At 40.2% G+C, this 16,678-nt stretch overlaps 1 protein-coding gene and 1 long non-coding RNA gene across 4 annotated transcripts in view; both read left to right on the top strand.

The window, feature by feature from the left end:
• LOC148903168 (nucleolar protein 4-like) overlaps positions 1-16,678 on the top strand; it is a 46,693-nt gene that overhangs the window by 7,565 nt on the left and 22,450 nt on the right. For 2 of the 3 annotated variants that reach the window (XM_088997541.1, XM_088997534.1), the window contains exon 2: positions 2,256-2,409. In XM_088997541.1, coding sequence (XP_088853667.1) covers positions 2,292-2,409 — 118 coding nt within the window. In that variant the 5' untranslated portion in view covers positions 2,256-2,291. Of the gene's footprint in view, positions 1-2,251; positions 2,410-16,678 lie in introns of all 3 variants that reach the window. The other variant, XM_088997549.1, reaches the window with a different exon arrangement.
• LOC148903169 (uncharacterized) lies at positions 15,182-15,940 on the top strand. Its single transcript, XR_016115107.1, has 2 exons — positions 15,182-15,310; positions 15,511-15,940. It is a non-coding gene; the product is annotated as an uncharacterized LOC148903169 (long non-coding RNA).

The raw sequence follows: 16,678 nt of genomic DNA, 5'->3' as shown, positions 1-16,678 counted from the left end.
TACAAACATGCGCTCACTATACAGTAAATATCCTTATCAGCGTGTTTTACATGACTGTTTGTCCAAGTGGATCAAATGTCTGTTGGTATCAGTTAGGATATAGTGCCAGTGCAACTGGATAAAACGTTGGTATCATGATGTTTTGCATTGCTGTTGCACAGTTGGCTAAAATGCCTGTTTGCTGCTGTGTTGTGGCGTTAGCACTTGCAAAACAGTATCCACGATTGATATGCTGTATCATATAGGCATCGCTTGCGCTACAGTGTTGACACAAATGAATCAAATGTCAATATTGTGTGGTATGACGTTGTTATTGCTTCTACTACACCATTAATATAACCTGACCAAACTTTATTATGTATTGAATCATTATTGCCTGTGCTTGAATACAATACAAACAAAACATATTGATTTATGTCGCACTTTAACAATAGCTGAAGTTGTAATAAAGTGCTTAAAATGGACAACTATCCTATACAGGAAATAAAGCAGTCACAAAGGTAGTAAAAGCACCAGGTAGTAAAACTAAGAATGCTAATACAACTGGATCAAATATCAATATTATGATACGTTATTGCTGTACGGTATTATTGTTGCTTGTACGACAGTATCGACACAATGTGAAATATTGATATTATGATGTATTTTTGCAATACACGCTACAGTATCAATGCAAGTGAATCAAATATCGATTTCGAGATTTCATGGAAATTTTTGATCTTGTGCGAAATTGTCACTACACCTGGGACACATATCAAATCCTGATGTTTTTATCTCAATTACACTACAAAGTCACAACATCTGCTTGAAACATGTTTTGTATTGCATTGTATCCCTTTTAGGATTTATTGTTGTTACTTGTACTACAGTTCCAATGAAATTGGACCCGTCACGACATCAATGTACACCATATAACATAGCTGACAACAAAAGTTCCCAATTCCTGTACAATAAGGACACGATATGCACCACATTGTCGATATTCAATCCAGCTAGGTCTGCCCCGATGTGTTAATGACAACGATACATCACAATAAAATATCCTGTGACTGTAGTGTCCTTGAGAGTTTTGAAAGGTGCTTAGAAATCAAATGTATTATTATTATTTTATTTTTTTTATTTTATTTTATCGTTATTTGATCCAGTTGAAATTCTGAAATAATAAGAATACACGCTGAGGTTTTGAATATTTTGTCTTAGCTTGGTGGGGGATGTTGCTGAGCAGATGAGCACACAGAGACAAAGATCCTTCCGTTTATCCACAGGCTAACTTGATTAGCTTAGCAATGTCCATCCGGCCACTGCTCTGCTTTGGGCACACGCACACGCACGCACACGCACACGCACACACACGCGCACACACAGACAGACAGACACACACGCGCGCACACACACACATTTTCACTCAAATTTTCACTCAAATTGCAGGACCCACAGAATATTGAGTTTTAGGACTATATAAACATAATATAAGCATTAGAAACCTTAGACTCTCTTCTTTCATCAGTTAATTCCAAAGTTTTATGGGTATGGAGTTATCTGAGCTTGGAATGGGACGGCTGTACAAAATAATAATAATAATGATAATACATTTTATTTCAAGCACCTTTCAAAGCAATTACAATACAATACAATACAGTCAAAATACAATAAAATAAATACATATTGATTTATATAGCACTTTAACAACAGCTGAAGGTGTAACTAAGCGCTAACATGGACAAAAGGCAAATGCTGCCGCCTCATAAAAGGGAAAACATTGTCAGAGGTCTGATCAGCGCTTTATCGGAATTTTTATCGGATTTTTATGGCCACACTCATAAATTTTGAAATCCACAAGTCAAGAAAAAATGGACACTTGTAAATATGGGTTGATGCAATATAGCTACATATATCAATATGACTTTCTTGATACTTGCACAATTTACAGTTTTCTTCTGAAACACATTTACAGTATACAGTTGACATTTTTATTTTGCTATGCTTAGAATATCTTGTTTTCTATTCTTTCACCCCTCCCACCGCATCCCCTTTCAATTGCTGCTGTGGACTGCAAATTTCCCCATTGTGGGACGAATAAAGGTTTTCTGATTCTGATTTTCTGATTCTAATCATGTGTGTGTCGAGGCACCAATGGATATCGAATGTTGTACGTCAAGGAAATTCCACAAAGACAAATTGCACATTTTGTGCACATGTCTATGTGGCTTTACGACTCATTGTGACCGCTTCCTGTCTTGTGTGCGTGGAGCCAGGATGACGCGTCAGTGAGCAGCGAGGACGAGGCCGACATGAGCGAGCCCTCGTGGCTGCCAGATGAGCCGGGAGCAACGTCGCATCATAGCCTGGCCGGCCGAGCAGAGACCATGCGCCACAGTCCCAACATCGCCAGCAACAGGGAGGACGACGGTAAAACTCTGCTTTTTAATCCGCACCCGGTGTCGTTAATTCAGTCCAACCAAGTTGGGGACCTAAATGCATCAAACCAGCACCTGCCACTATTTTTTAACCCTGTTCACATATATCTAAGTACAGTTCAGTTATATTTAACTTTGAGGTGTCTGCATTTCATCTTTCAAAGTAATTTTTCTTCAAATATTTATTCTGGGATAGTTTGCAGTTAAAATGTCTTTGCAAACCATTTTAAATGAATAAATTCAGTATGTTTGCTTATATTCCTTTTTTAAGATCACGTTCATAGTGCAGAATGATTTAGTGTCTTACAATCATACTAAAAATCTTTTCGGGATCAGACGTCATCCTCATTTTTGAGGGCTACTCCCCTCCTCTATTTTAGCATTGGCAATTATATTGGCACTTGGAGAGCAATGAATGTTTGAGGTAGTACTTGATGTAAAAGGTTTGAGAAGCACTGAGTGAGGGAAAGCAATTTCTGTGGAAATTGCATGTGAATAATGAGGAGCCGACGGACAAGAAAAATGCTGTGCGATCAAATGAATTTGAAATGCTGGATGTGGGATTTGAATTTGGGATGCTTTTAATCACTGTTTATTATTAGACATTAATTTGCCCATTCAACGGTGAAAATATGTGGATATGAATCTGGTGATAACTAGTAGCATGTGTCTTGAATAAGATGGACATTTCTATCCACATCCCTGTTGAAATGCCAAGTGTCACCAGCCGGACTCTGCTATGATAGGTCCCTGCTCTCAGGTTTGGGGGAGCAGAGGACTACTCCCTGCGGCTCCACTGATTGCTTCTATTGTCCTGACTAACGACTGGCCTGATTGCCCTATTTGCTCTCGTATCACCTCATCAGCATAACTAATCCTATGTTGCCTAAGCGTCTGTTGTACGAACGATCCAAATTGTACCTCACACCACCATTTCGGTTTAGTGAAGGATTTAGCTGTTTTATGAAAATAGCTTCTTTTACTACCCTTTCAAACCATCTATGTTCTTTCGCTAAGATTTTAACCTAATTGTCTTCAAATAAGTGGTTGCTAGCTTTTAGGTGCATATGTACTGCCGATTGAGGCCCACTAGTATTATCCCTGCGATGTTGATAAAGTCTTTTTTTGAGAATTTGTTTAGTCTCCCCAATGTACTGCTCTTTACAATTTCCAGTGATGGTCGTTGATGGCTTGATGGAATGGATAGCTTTTTCCATAAAGTGTCTCAAGGAGTTCTGGGCTGTACATCTTGTCACGGTTTGCGAGGTGGTGATGGCGGGTGCGCATCCCAAGAAGCAGGCAGGAGTGAGTAGGAGGTTGTTTGACAAATTGTATTAAATTAAAGGTCAGCAGGAACAAAATGTGAAACATCAAAATCATCTGAATGGAAAAAATACAAAGTAGCAAAAGAAGACCAAAAGTAAAAGTCCGCCAAGGTTAAACAAACACATGCACAGCATGCCGCAAACAAGCAGCAAACAATGAACCGACACCGGATGGTCGTGCCGGGTGTCCTTTTAAGTGTCAGTGATTATAACGACCAGCACCTGCGAGGCTGCCGGCAGGGCTTACGTCGCTACCCGCTGGTCGCCAATCTGATCAGGACGACCAGCACCTGTGCAGGTGCAGGCGGGGCCGACAGCGCCCCCCGTTGGTCGCCAACCAGATCATGACACATCTTAGTAGTTGTGATATTGCAACAGCAACAGATGCAGGCAGACACATTATAAACTTTATTAATAGCTGATTCCCTTGCTTGTATGTTCTCTTCAAATTGTACAGATGGCTTGGGTGGGTTATTTGTGGAGCCTGATTGATGGGATATTTTAACCTTGCAGTCTACACTCTGCCTTTGAACTATCAATAAAGTTGGAACAATTCCAAATTTCACTGTGTTTTCTATCCATTTCCTCACGATTTCACTTTTGTTTTTTGTTTCAAACTCTGTCGTCTCGTTAGCTAAAGCGTTCGTAAGCCAAGGTATCACTGTATATATATTTATTTTAAATCAAGAGGGAAAGTAAAAACAAACACCTGAGACCCTCTTCTAATTTACTGTATTTATTTGAGTATAATGCGCACCCGTGTATAACGCGCACCCCTAATTTTCAATTAAAAATCTGTATAAATTTTTGTTTCACTTTTTCTCGGCTCAGTCCAATTGTCCATTGTAAGTGACAACATATGCGTCCATGATAAAAATCATTTATTGACAATGGAAACTTCTTCACTTTCTTCGGGTAACAGTATATCAATTAAAATATGAAGAACACTGAATCGAAACTCTGGATATTTGTAATTGTGCTAAACAGCAATGCTTAACTCACGTTTCAGTGTGGGCGAGGCGAGGAAAGGCAATGAAACGTAGCGAAAGAAATGGTAATCAACAATAAAAATAAAGGAATGCGCGTGATCCAGGTGAGAATAGCCATGGAAATTCTGCCCCTTCCTGGTGGGGATAAAGAATTAAACATACCGGTATATGAATTTTTTTTCCCAGGCCTCGTTTATAACGTGCACCCAAACTTTGAGTTCTTTTTTAGGTAGAACATTTTGTGCGTTATAGTAGTGTCTGAAACTCATGACAAAAAGTTACTGGACACCAGGGCAGACAACTCTGAAAAGTTGCCTGCCTGGCCATAAAGTTGCCTGGCCGATTTTTCACAACTTGAAACACAATAAGACGACTAATCGCAAAAAAAACATTGTTGCAAAGTATTAAGGATTGATAATTGAAATATATAACAGAACAACACTTTTAAATTAAGTAATTGATGTACCTACCACAAATGCTCCCTTGCTTAATTTGTCGTAAATATCCTTTGCTTATGATTTTGCTCCAGTTGTTGTTTGTCCATACACTTCCCGGCAGGTTGCACAGTACAATATTTGCGTTGCGTCGTCTGCTGCAAGCCACGTAATCTCCTCTTTCCACGATGCTCTCAATGTATGTTTATGTTTTGTAGCGTGATAAATTTTGTTAGCTTCTTTTGAGTCTCTCTTCTGGGGCTGAGGTTTTGGCTTGATTCCTAACCACTTATCCATTTTTCTTGTGTTCTCTGTGCGTCTACTTTTGAAAATGATATGCAAATGCACGACCTGATAACGCTCGGGAAAGTCTGGGCGAAAGTCTGGGCGAAGTTATTCCATGCAGGCTTCTGATTGGCTGCCGAGTATGTCAATTGCCAAACGAACCGAAATTAAAAATTGCCAAACGAACCGAAATTCCGAAGTTTCAAACCGAACGAATGTTTCGAAATCGGAATAAAGCAAACATTTGATTTGAAAAAAAAAATCATTATTATTTTTTTTTCCTGGAATAAGTTGTCGGCCACCCGGGCAGAGAGATTCTGGAAGTTGTACGCCCGGCGTAAAAGTTACGCGCCTCGGGCATCTGGGCAGACGTTTTTTCAAACACTGGTTATACTCGAATAAATACGGAATATGGGAGTCAGCACACAAGCGCCACCATTTGAAGTCCCTTTGATTTACCCCAAATGAACCTCAGCTGTTCTGGTTGGCTTTTCCTGGCATTTGTGTTGTTTCCTGTAGGTTTTGGGCTTAGCACATTTTGAGCTGTTTATAGATGTTATTATTTTGGTGATGATCAGTGTTATTTGTGTCAAACATGCCCTTTGAAACTCTGGCCAACAAGTTCAACCTTGGTGTCCTGCCGTCTGTGTCACTGAGTCAAAAACAAAATACCTTATAGTAAATGTACTTAGTGATATTTTTTGTGGTTTGCGAAGCGGCAACACACACTGTGGCGAGCATTCTTTAGAATTCCAAAATGAGTACATTAGTAACTTCGAACCATAGCCTAAGTGCTGTGGGAGGGGCTTAGCAATGACAGTGAATATTTAATGAGCTTTAATGTCACTATTTGTCAACAACTATTCAATATTGATGACTGCTCTTATTCTTGGTCACATGCATCATTAGCACTAATTAGTGACATCTCTTCTCATATCTTCCAAACACCTTATTTTTGGGGATTTTGTCTGCTAGCTTCCTGTAGCCATACTTCAACACCGCCATGCATGTCACCATAGTCAGTCAACAGACTGGAGCTCTGCGTGTACTTTGTTTTTGGATAGTATCGCCTTTAAATGAAGCAACTGTAACGAATACTTTTTTGTACGTTTTTTTTTTTTTTTTTTTTTTTTTTTTTTTTTTAGGATGGGAAATGTTTTATGCAGTTTGGACGTGGTTCACTTCATGACGATTGTATGACACGTGCACATACTCTCAACCATAGTGCGCACCTTAGTTGAGTGTGGTTTCAAGTGTTATTAGCGACAAGAGCTGCCAGGCTAAGTGCAGAAAGATTTGAAGGATGACAGACAGCCCGCAACCCACCTGCCATTTTCGCAAAAAGGAGACCACTTGGAGGCGGGAGGAGGGGGGCAAGGGGATCCTACACATATTACCTCCTGTTCAGCAAGTCGGGTGACATGTACAGTACAGTGGGACCTTGGCTTACGAACTTAATTGGTTCCCAGACAGAGTATGTAAGGCGAAAAGTGTGTATCCCAAAAGTTAATTTCCCATGGGAAACCATTAATTAAAATGAGAATAATCCGTTCCCAGGTCCCCACGGAATAAATTCTTTAATCGATTGCAAACATTTATGCTTTCCTCTTCAGAACTATTTGGATCATATTCATACCTGAATGAGTAACAAGAAAGCATCTTCTCCCAATCTGAAGCCATTGTTTTCATTCTCGAGCAAGGCAAGACATCTTGGCGTGACATTACGAACAAGGGGGTGGGACCTTCTGAAACTGGCCACTTCTGGGTTCAATTTGAAGAAGTTTTTGGACACTTGAAGTAATTTTTATTGGTGTTTTGCATTTGACTAAAAATATCATCCTGCGTGTTTGGGTATTTTAGATGCTATAAAACGTTTTTCTGATGTCAGTTAGGGAACAAAAAAGTGGTGTCGGTTGTCCTTTGAATTTTATTCCAGTCTTTCCCTGGATTGGTTTTACGCAAATGCTCCACTCCGAATCGATGTCTGTTTAGCATCCAAAGTTTCTGAAGGGCAGATGTTTCATGCGGAGTAATCCGGATCATGACTTGCATTACCAGGCTGACAATTCAAATGTGGAATTGGAGCAGCCGCCATCATTGGACTATTCAATGGTGCATATGTCTAATCCTTGAATCACATGGACCTGCAGCATCTTCTCATGCTAACTACATACACCAGTGCCTTGACATAAAATTGTAATTATTTAATCAACATTTTTTAACATAGAAAGTAGACTTTTACAACCGAATTAAAGTATATACAATATATATTTTGTTCATTCATTTTGAGCATTTCATTAAACAGTATAACAAATATGGAACATAAAATAAACAGGGCATAAAAATGAGAACCCATCAGGAATAATGTCAATTCCAGAAAATGTATCAATAATTTTAAATTCCAGAAAATGTATCCATAATTTTTAAGTTATAATGCTAAATATGACATTAATATCATCACAAATGGCAAAGGTACATAACAATATTTTTTAAGTCCCCCTCTAAATGATCTGGTCCATCTGTCCTTTTTAAAAATCAGTTGTAGGCTCTTGAGCACAATATTTGCCCCCACTTGGTCCACATATTCGCCATCTTCCCCAATTAATAACTTAAAACGCACCACATCCTTTGGAAAAGAATCACTTGCACCAAATATATAATCTACTCGAACTTCTGTTCAAACGTATTGGAAAACCGGTGACCCTCTATGCTTGGAATGCCACTTCGCTGACCTCACGCTGACTTCCTATTGACATGATTCTTTGTTGCTCGTCATAAGTGTTTGTGTGTGTGTGTGTGTGTGTGTGTGTGTGTGTGTGTGTGTGTGTGTGTGTGTGTGTGTGTGTGTGTGTGTTTGTGTGTGTGTGTCACAGTGCCGGAAAGTAGGACAGCGTCATCAATGACCTCCCCCCCTGCCACCTCAATGCAGGAGTGGGATTGAGGAGAGGGTGAGGATGAGAAGGGACAAGGATGAAGGGTCGTCCATTAAAAAAGGGAAAAGGGGGTGGGATGGTCTTGGGAGGCGGTGCAGAGGGAGGCAACAAGCATGAGATGAAATCCTTTGAAAATGAACCTGATGGTGTTCCATACCATTTTGCCTTTTGTCTTTCTATAAGCAATAATCCATGAATCCATTTTTAATTGATGGAGTAATTGAGGGATTGTGCAGAACATGAAGCCTAGATAGGATACCGGTAAGATCAGTGACAGCTTGTGTAGAATTGATGCCATACATGATAGTGTTTTGGTTTGGCAAGAGAAAGTCTCCTGTGTTTTTCTTTTAAATGTGAAAGGTCATGCAACAAGGGCGGCCCGATAGTCAAGTGGTTAGCACACCGGCTTCACAGTGCAGAGGTCGCCGGTTCGCGTCCCAGTCCGGCCTCCCTGTGTGGAGTTTGCTTGTTCTCCCCGCACCCGCGTGGGTTTTCTCCGGGTCCTCCGGTTTCCTCCCACACTCCAAAAACATGCATGGCAGGCAGATTGACCACTCCAAATTGTCCCGAGGTGTGAGTGTGAGAGTCACTGTTGTATGTCTTTGTGTGCCCTGCGATTGGCTGGCAACCAATTCAGATTGTCCCCCGCCTCGTGCCCGAAGACAGCTGAGATAGGCTCCAGCACCCCCCGCGACCCTAATGAGGAATAATTGGTACGGAAAATGGATGGATGGATGGAATCGATTTATTTATTTTACGTGGCGAACCGGGCGGGCTGTGACATTTTGAGACAAACAGAGAGAGAGACCTTGGTAAGAGCTGATTAAATTGCTTTATGGTTTTGGGGAGATGAGATTGGGCAAAGGTTGCAGCAATAAAATATGTCATCAAGATTTGAACGTATCACACACATCCAGATCACGGCGAGATTCAACACATTCAAACAAAAACATTTTAACCGCTTCAAATGTGTTCACATCAGGTTTTATTTTGCTCAATCACGTTGCTGGTCTTCAAACCTGAAAATGTTCAAACCAAATACAGAAATATGGTACCTTTTTTTTGCAGTCAGGCATAGTGTGTGAATGTTAAGACCGTTTTCAACATGTTCAGAAGCCCTGCTTTCGTCAGTGGCGGGCCGTGCATTTCATCGCTAGGCCTTCAGTAGTGCTACGTCTGAATCGATCCAGACTAAAAAAAATGTGGTGTGATTTACTCCAAGTCCACTAGAGGCTACCATTAACCATGAAATAGCTGAGCGACCTTTCTTAATGACGTTCATTTTGTCTTGAAAAGACGGTCTTGAAAATGGTAAATCTCTAACCAAAGCCATTTCTTCTCCTCCTTCAGCCATTGTGGGTTGACAAAACGGCTATTAAATCAACACAATATGTTTGCTTATGCAACTCGCTACCAATACAATGTGCTAGCTCTGGCCAGTATGCGTTTACTAGCCAATCATGTGACTAGCCAATCATAGTTTGCAAAAACTGACGTTTCCAGCACCTTCCAGCAGACCTTGGGTTGTCAACTTGATATCTGATTGGTTAAAGCAACAGTTTCATCGACACTTGTTTTATGCTGCCGCCCCTGCAGAAGTGATTGTGAAGGCGCCCAGGTAGATTTCTGACCCTGGTTACAAATGATGGCTGAAATGTGATTGGTTAAATGCTTAAATACGAAAACACACGTGTGGAAGCAGCGCAACAGTGGAAATGTAATGAAAGGAAGCTGAAAGACAATTTGGAATTATTTAATAAGAATTCATGAAGAAAATATAATTAACATCAGTCCATGATTCAGATATTTTTAGGCCAGCAGAGAAGGCTTTGCAGGCCTTGACGGTCCATCACTGACTTTCATAGTGTGCTCGGTGCCAAATCTGGTCTTCATTTTTTGTGCCGACCAAGTCTTCGTGTCCCATTTTGGGGAATTTGTCAGTTCGCATTCATAATCACACCTATAGCCAATTTAGAGTGTTCCATGAACCTGACATGCATGTTTTTGGGTATGGGAAGAAATGGGAGTACACGCAAAAAGCCCATGCAGACGGGGCGAACATGCAAACGCCATACAGGAAGGTTGCATCAAACACACTACCTCTGCAGCGTGAGGCAGACGTACTAACATTTTCTTGTCTGGTGTAAACATGTTTACATCTCCTGCACCATTTTTACACTGTGTATCAACAATATGGATGAACATCTGGCCAGCTCCATCAGTTTCGTACTTCTAATTTATTACTTGGAAGCCAGAGAGGCTAAGAAGCACAAAATAGTTACCCATGGTTTTTCGTACCATGGGCTGAGTTATTGATTACTTGCATTATCAATTTCACTCGCTATTTTATTTTGAAGCCACATTGATCCACAATACTGTAGTTATTTTTCTTCTAGCAGCTTTGCAGTGTATGATGTGCTATTCTATGCCAGGATGTACTCTGATTTTAAACCAGGATGTACTCTGTAACCTCCACCTCGTCGTCAAGGAAACCTCTCCTCAATCTCTTGTGTGTCTGTGTGTGCGCGCATGCGCATGCGCGCACACACACACACACACACACACACACACACACACACACACACACACACGCACACACACACACACACGCACACACAGAAACTCACACAGAAACACACACACACAGTCTGTAAGTGATAATGTACTCACTGCTTTTTTTTCCCCGAGGTCATCCTTTTTCAGCAAAGAACCTGGTGAAGCTGAAGGAACATGTTTAAAATAAATAAATAAAATCTATCCATCTATCTATCTATCTATCTATCTATCTATCTATCTATCTATCTATCTATCTATCTATCTCTCTCTCTCTCTCTCTCTCTCTCTCTCTCTCTCTCTCTCTCTCTCTCTCTCTCTCTCTCTCTCTCTCTCTCTCTCTCTCTCTCTCTCTCTCTCTCTCTCTCTATATATATATATATATATATATATATATATATATATATATATATATATATATATATATATATATATATATATATACTTACATCGATATTCTCGGGAGTCAGAAAAAATATCGATATAACCGGACTATCGATATATCCGATCCTGCGGCATGTAAATTTTGTCCTTGCGTTCATAGAAATAGTATCGTAATAAGCAGTACTATCGATATAACCGATATCGATATAACGAGACTTTATTGTATATATATATATATATATATATATATATATATATATATATATATATATATATATATATATATATATATATATATATATATATATATATATATATATATATATATATATATATACATATTTTATTTATCATATATTTATTTATAAATATATAAAATAAAAAAAATCCTCGTCTCACCCACCATGGGTGGTGTCTGCCCCCATTTCAGCTCGGGTCCTCTACCAGAGGCCAGGAAGCTTGAGGGTTCTGCGCAGTAACCGTGCTGTTCCCAGCACTGCGCTTTTCTGGACCGAGATATCCGATGTTGTTCCCGGGATCAGTTGCAACCACTCGTCGAATTTGAGGGTCACTGCCCCGAGTGCTCCGACCACCACAGGCATGACTGTCACCTTTACCTTCCGGGCTCTCTCCAGCTCCTCTCTGAGCCCTTGGTATTTCTCGATTTTCTCATGTTCCTTCTTTCTGATGTTTCCATCACTCGGGACCGCTACATCCACGACAACGGCTTTCCTTTTCCCTTTATCTATGACCACAATATCTGGTTGGTTGGCCATTACCATCTTGTCAGTCTGTATCTGGAAGTCCCACAGGATCTTTGCTCGGTCATTCTCCACCACCTTGGGAGATGTTTCCCATTTTGACCTTGGGGTTTCCAGTCCATACTCCGCACAGATGTTTCGGTAGACTATGCCAGCCACCTGGTTATGGCGCTCCATGTAGGCTTTCCCTGCCAGCATCTTACACCCTGCAGTTATGTGTTAGATTGTCTCAGGTGCCTCTTTGCACAACCTACACCTTGGGTCTTGTCTGGTGTGGTATATCCCTGCCTCGATGGCTCTGGTGTTCAGGGCCTGCTCTTGGGCAGCCAGGATGAGTGCCTCTGTGCTGTCCTTTAGGCCAGCCCTCTCTAGCCACTGATAGGACTTCTTGAGATCAGCCACTTCTGCTATGGTTCGGTGGTACATCCCGTGTAGGGGCTTTTCCTCCCATGATTGTCCCTCTTCCAGCACCTCATCCTCTGTTCCCCATTGTCTGAGACATTCTCTGAGTACATCATCCGTTGGAGCCTTCTCTTTGATGTATTCATGGAGCTTGGATGTTTCATCCTGGACAGTGGCTCTCACACTCACTAGTCCCCGGCCTCCTTCCTTACAGCTTGTGTACAGTCTCAGGGTGCTGGACTTGGGATGGAACCCTCCATGCATGGTGAGGAATTTTCGAGTCTTAACATCCGTGATATGGATCTCTTCCTTTGGCCACCTTATTATTCCTGCAGGGTATCTGATCACTGGCAGGGCATAGCTGTTTATTGCCCGGGTCTTGTTCTTGCCATTGAGCTGGCTTCTGAGGACTTGCCTCACCCGCTGGAGGTATTTGGTCGTAGCCGCTTTCCTTGTTGCTAGTTCAAAGTTGCCATTGGCCTGTGGCATACCTATGTACTTGTAGCTGTTTTCAATGTCTGGTATTGTTCCTTCAGGGAGTGAGACCCCTTCAGTGTGGACTACCTTGCCCCTCTTAGTCACCATCCGACTACATTTCTCCAGCCCGAATGACATTCCGATATGGTTGTGTGGATCAGGGAGTCTATGTATATATATATATATATATATATATATATATATATATATATATATATATATATATATATATATATATATATATATATATATATATCTCATCTCATTTTCCGTGCCGCTTATTCCTCATTAGGGTCGCGGGGGTTGCTGGTGCCTATCTCAGCTGTCTTCGGGCACGAGGCGGGGGACACCCTGAATTGATTGCCAGCCAATCGCAGGGCACACAAAGACATACAACAGTCACTCTCACACTCACACCTAGGGACAATTTGGAGTGGTCAATCTGCCTGCCATGCATGTTTTTGGAGTGTGGGAGGAAACCGGAGGACCCGGAGAAAACCCACGCGGGTCCGGGGAGAACATGCAAACTCCACACAGGGAGGCCGGACCGGGACGCGAACCGCCGACCTCTGCACTGTGAAGCCGGTGTGCTAACCACTCGACTACCGGGCCGCCTATATATATATATATATATATATATATATATACACACAGTATAGTTACGGTAAAGTCTCGTTATATCGATATTGGTTATATCGATAGTACCGCTTATTACGATACTATTTCTATGAACGCAAGGAGAAAATTACATGCGTGCAGGGTCGGATATATCGATAGTCCCGGTTATATCGATATTTTTTCGGACTCCCGAGAATATCGATATAACGAGACTTTACTGTGTATATATATATACAGTAAAGTCTCGTTATATCGATACCCAAGGGAGGCCGAAAAAATATCGATATAACCGGGACTATCGATATATCCGATCCTGCGCTGAACTGCATTAAACAAAAGCCGCCAAAAGAGGGCAGCCAAGCGCCATATAACAAACGGAGCTGGCCATTAGCTCCCTTTTTTTTGGGTGAGATGTTCCCCCAATGTTGCCTCAAAATGGCACATATAATTCTTTAATGATTGTAAACATGTATGCTTTAATCTTCAGAACTACAGTGTATTTGAAACATATTCATAACTGGATGTGTAACACGAAAGCATATTATCCGAATCTGAAGCTATTGTTTGGATTCACAAGCAATGCAAGACGTCTTGGCGTGAAGTCATTTTTATTTGCATTTGAATAAAAAGTGACATCGGCTGTCCTTTAATACACAGTATGGAATGTTAATAATTTTCAAAATCATCGCGCTTCAGCAGACAAAACAAGAAACATTGTTGCAAAAAACGATTGCATTCATATACAGTACAGTGGGCATGTACATAACACAACAGGGAAACTGCAACGCTTACATCTTACTGTATTATGTATACAATTTAAAAAAGTCATCAATCTTCTTCTGCTTCCCATTTTTACCTTTTAACACAAACACTTCAATCTCGTCTGCTACACACGAGCTAGCGTCTGAAAATGAAAATGGCTCTGCTACACGGGTGCTGGGCACGTAACCAAGTCACCTGACCAAGTCGACCAATGGCGCGACTGATGGCGTGACACGTAACCAAGACACGTGACCAAGTTGACCAATGGCGCGACCGATGGCGTGTCACGTGACAAAGTCACACGTCCAAGTCGAACAATAGCGCGACCGATGGCGGCTCATGTGACCAACTCGAACAATGGCGCGACCGATGGCGGCTCACGTAACAAGACACGTGACCAAGTTGACCAATGGCGCGACGGATATATCGATATAAACAACAAAAATGGCCGGCGGGGGATGAAAAGGAGCACCGTAATAACCGGATTATCGTCATAACCGGGTATCGTACTAAACGGTACTAATTATACATAAAAAGACTAGAAATGTGCAAGGGAAATGAAAATAGTATCGTAATAAGCGGTACTATCGATATAACCGATATCAATATAACGAGACTTTACTGTATATATATATATATATATATATATATATATATATATATATATATATATATATATATATATATATATATATATATATATATATATATGTAACGGAGTTGTGCGCTTAGATTATTAAATTATGAAGGAAGTGACGCAACGGCGCATATATATATATATATATATATATATATATATATATATATATATATATATATATATATATATATATATATATATATATATATATATATATGTAACGGAGTTGTGCGCTTAGATTATTAAATTATGAAGGAAGTGACGCAACGGCGCACAGTGTGGCACTATGTCCCGCCCATAGTTTCCAGAACAATCTCGAGGAGATTCAGGGTGAGTCGCAATTTTCTGTTGGTCTTGATTAACGCGCATTTTCATGACAATATCTTATTTTGTTTCCCCTTTTGTACCGTCTAGTGTTATCTAATTAGTTCCCTTATTCATTTCGAGTCCAGATTACTTTTTGTGTCATTATTTACTTCACGTTTTGTCGAGTGGAACTTTGGAGCACATGTGCTTTTTTTATTGCGCAGTTAATCACAAGACGAAACCCATGCGACTTCACCCATCCCTTCTGCCATACTGTGTTGCAGGTAATAATTGTTTCATTTCGTTTCTATTGAACAATATTTAGTTTCTTGTGTCGTGTTTCATTTGCCCGTGAGTGTCCGTGGCGGGTTGAACTGTGCGCCAGCCATTACAAGCGCACCGCGTGTTCTGCCGAGTCTCCGCCCATGATGCGTTCAGGGACATCTTGTAAATAACAGTGAACTTGTGTTGTATTCTCTTTTTCTGTAAATAACCACTATACGATCACACGTTAATTCTGTTTTGTTATCTACAATGTTTTGCATTTGAGAACAATCTCGAGGAGATTCAGGTTAATCACAAGACGAAACCCATGCGACTTCACCCATCCCTTCTGCCATACTGTGTTGCAGAAATAAAAGAAATAAAAAGACACATCCACGCGTCTCGTCTTCATTAATACGGCATCGTGGAGATGAAGACAGTCACTGTTGTGACACCCGTCACATATATATATATATATATATATATATTTATATATATATATATATATATATATATATATATATATATATATATATATATATATATATATATATATATATATATATATATATATATATATATATATATATATTCCTCTCTTTTATATTATCCTCCATGACTAACAGTGGGTTCAATAGACTGAACATTTTGTCGGTAGAATTGTGCTAATTGAGAAAAGGGAAATGTGGAATGAGTGTGCAAATTAGTGTAGGTCAATGTCCAGTGACCTGTATTCAGGTACTTTTCTTTTAAACATTAATAAAAGATACCATTAGAGAAAGGGGTAAAAGTGATTCATAAAGCTTTCACATCTTGCCTTTGTCAGTGACTGCTTTGATTGAGAATTGATGACAGGCTAACATGCTAATAGCTAAATGCTAAGAAAACGCATAGCAACATATCAGCCTGAGGACTAATGATAAAGCTTTTACAATTTGCTCTGAAATCACGTACGATGTCAAATAAGCAGCGTTGCCTGTAACACATTACCACATAAGGTGTTACTCGTATTCAGTATTTTATGTTATTTTTTCTGCCACTATGACTCTTTAAAAATGCTTTTGTAAAGTTAAAAAGGGTTTTGTTTTAAATTGTAACAGATACTGTACTTATTTTTCTTAACCGCTG

Source organism: Hippocampus bargibanti, linkage group LG01 (genome assembly GCF_051943395.1).
Source record: "Hippocampus bargibanti isolate YZ-2025 linkage group LG01, ASM5194339v1, whole genome shotgun sequence".
Classification (NCBI taxonomy): Eukaryota; Metazoa; Chordata; class Actinopteri; order Syngnathiformes; family Syngnathidae; genus Hippocampus; species Hippocampus bargibanti.
The sequence above is the reverse complement of the archived record's forward strand: the minus strand, read 5'-3'. Positions and strand labels throughout refer to the sequence as shown.